This window comes from Hordeum vulgare, chromosome 3H (genome assembly GCF_904849725.1).
Source record: "Hordeum vulgare subsp. vulgare chromosome 3H, MorexV3_pseudomolecules_assembly, whole genome shotgun sequence".
Taxonomy (NCBI): domain Eukaryota; kingdom Viridiplantae; phylum Streptophyta; class Magnoliopsida; order Poales; family Poaceae; genus Hordeum; species Hordeum vulgare.
Genome location: NC_058520.1, coordinates 579919368 through 579921744, shown reverse-complemented (window position 1 = coordinate 579921744; position 2377 = coordinate 579919368). Strand labels below are relative to the sequence as shown.

The window sequence follows — 2377 nt, the reverse complement described above, 5'->3', positions numbered from 1 at the left end:
GTACGTATTAAGTTTACATGCAAAACGTGTTTAAAAGTCCTGTGTAGTCTTGAATTGCGTTTTATAAGCTAAGATCATCTTTGTATGAGTTGTAGTTACAAATAGTCAGATTATAAAACTTTTTTAACAAAAAATTAAGAGCGGGTGGTATCTTTTTTTTCCGTTGCAATGCACGGACCTTTTTGCTAGTTATACTAAAATTAGTATAAAGTTGAATCATTTATTTTAAGACAGAGAAAGTATGATACACCGCGTGGAAAAAAAATGTTGCTACAGAGTCAACGACAAGTAGTCAGCCAACAGGTTCGTCTTCTGAAAGTTCAAATATGCAGCGTAGTACTACACCGCGAGGGAAAATCTCCAATTGCCTTGTCATTGATCAGTTCGATATGACCAGCACGCCCATCGTTACCAAGTCGCCGCCGGCGCTCATCCCGCCGGCGGGGCTCACTCCCCGCGGCACACTCTCGCTCTCCTCGATTGACAAAACGGTCGCCGGCTCCGGCTTCGTGTGTCTTATCCAGGTGTTCTCCCCGCCCTCGCTCTCCGCCGCCCGCAAAGACCTGGGCGCCGCCGCAGCCGTGGCCGCAATGCGTGATGGATTCGCGAGGGCGCTCGTACCGTACTACCCAGTAGCCGGACGAATCGCCCCAAGCGGCCTCGCGGTAGATTGCACCGGCGAGGGCATCTGGTTCGTGGAGGCCGCCGCGAGCTGCGCGCTCGCCGACGTGGACGGCCTCGACTGCTGCCCGCTTCTCATCCCACAGAAGCTCCTCCTCCCGCGCCCTCCCCCCGGCGAGAAGCTTGACGACCTCATCTTCATGGTCCAGGCGACGAGGTTCACCTGCGGTGGCTTCGCCGTCGGGATCAGCTTCAGGCACGCGGTGTTCGACGGGCACGGGGCGGCGCAGTTTCTCACGGCGGTGGGGGAGCTAGCGCGGGGGTTCAAGGCGCCGTCAGTGGCTCCGGTGTGGAACCGCGACGCCATCCCAAACCCTCCAAGCCCGCTGCCGGGACAGATCACCGAGTTCAGGCTCGTGACCCAGGTGGCCGACATCTCGGCGCAGAGCATCGCGCGCGTCAAGGACGAGTGCAAGCAAGCTTCTGCGGCATCGACGGGGGAGGTTTGCTCCACCTTCGACGCGGTGACGGCCATCGTGTTCAAGTGCCGCACGCTGGCGCTGGCGTCGGCGCTCCCAGACGACACCGAGGTACGGATGGCCTTCGCCGCCAGCACGCGGCACCTTCTCCGCGGCGTGCTGCCGGCGGTGGAGGGCTACTACGGCAACTGCGTGTTCCTGGCGTGCGTTACCAGGACAGGCAAGGCCGTCCGGGAGGCGGCGCTGGCGGAGGTGGTCGGCGCGGTACGGGAGGCGAAGGAGGCGGTTCCCGCTCGGTTCGCAGGTTGGATGCGCGGTGTCGATCAGTACGACGTGCCGCCGCTGGACTACAGCACGGTGACGTTGTCGGACTGGAGTCGTCTCGGCTTCGACGAGGTGGACTACGGCTTCGGCGCGCCAGGGTACGTGTCCCCGCTCAACGACCACAACAACTTCATCCTGCAGCTCAACTACGTCAGGCCGCCGGCGACCAGGCGTGGAGGCGTCCGGGTGGTGCTCCGCTGCGTCGAGGAGCCTCATGCCGCCGCTTTCGCCGTCGAGCTCGCCAAGTTCGCCTAGATGATGCAACGCATTCATATGCTTCCTGTTTCTTCGACATGTTCGTCCATTAATGTGACACGAATTTTCAACGTTCCTGGGAGCCTGGGTCCTGTAGCTGCGCAGTTGGTGAATTTTTTTCAACCTCACTTATCATAATAGTTCTAGCGTCCACACGTGTGGCGTTAAGATTGTCTTGCCACATGTTCTGCGTAGTGTGTAAGAAAAATATCTCATACGTTTATCTATGGGTAAAACAGTCAACGCTCACACGTCCGGCCTCCAGCCTACACCCGGTCTACCTCTCACGTCATGAATTTATCTTTTTTTTGCAGATTGTATTTTAACATTTTTCATCCTGAAATTTCACACACATATACATAACATCCTTGTTTAATTGCATAATTTTTTCCAGGTTTTTATGAAACCAAAAAGTTTGAATTTTGAATTATTTACAAAAAAAGGTCTTCATGGTGCTTAGGAGCCAAACGTTCATTCTCGCAAAGTTTGAATTATAACAAACTAACTAGCATAGCACAAACACTGCACCTAGAAAGGTTAAAAGCACACAACACCGTAAAGCAAACTACAAAACAAAAGAGCTTAACCTAGTCTAAAACACAACACCTTCTCTCGACTCATGTCAGACACTTCCAAACACCATCAACTTGTGCAGAACTTCATTTGTCGACGCCCCATTCACTTTGGACGTCTAAGAG

At 54.2% G+C, this 2377-nt stretch overlaps 1 protein-coding gene across 1 annotated transcript; it reads left to right on the top strand.

Annotated features, from left to right (window-relative positions):
* Positions 1–208: 208 nt before the first annotated feature.
* On the top strand, positions 209–1817 carry LOC123440737 (acyl transferase 4-like). Its single transcript, XM_045117287.1, has one exon. The coding sequence runs from the start codon at positions 327–329 to the stop codon at positions 1677–1679; it is 1353 nt and encodes a 450-aa protein (XP_044973222.1). The 5' UTR covers positions 209–326; the 3' UTR covers positions 1680–1817.
* Positions 1818–2377: the final 560 nt, after the last annotated feature.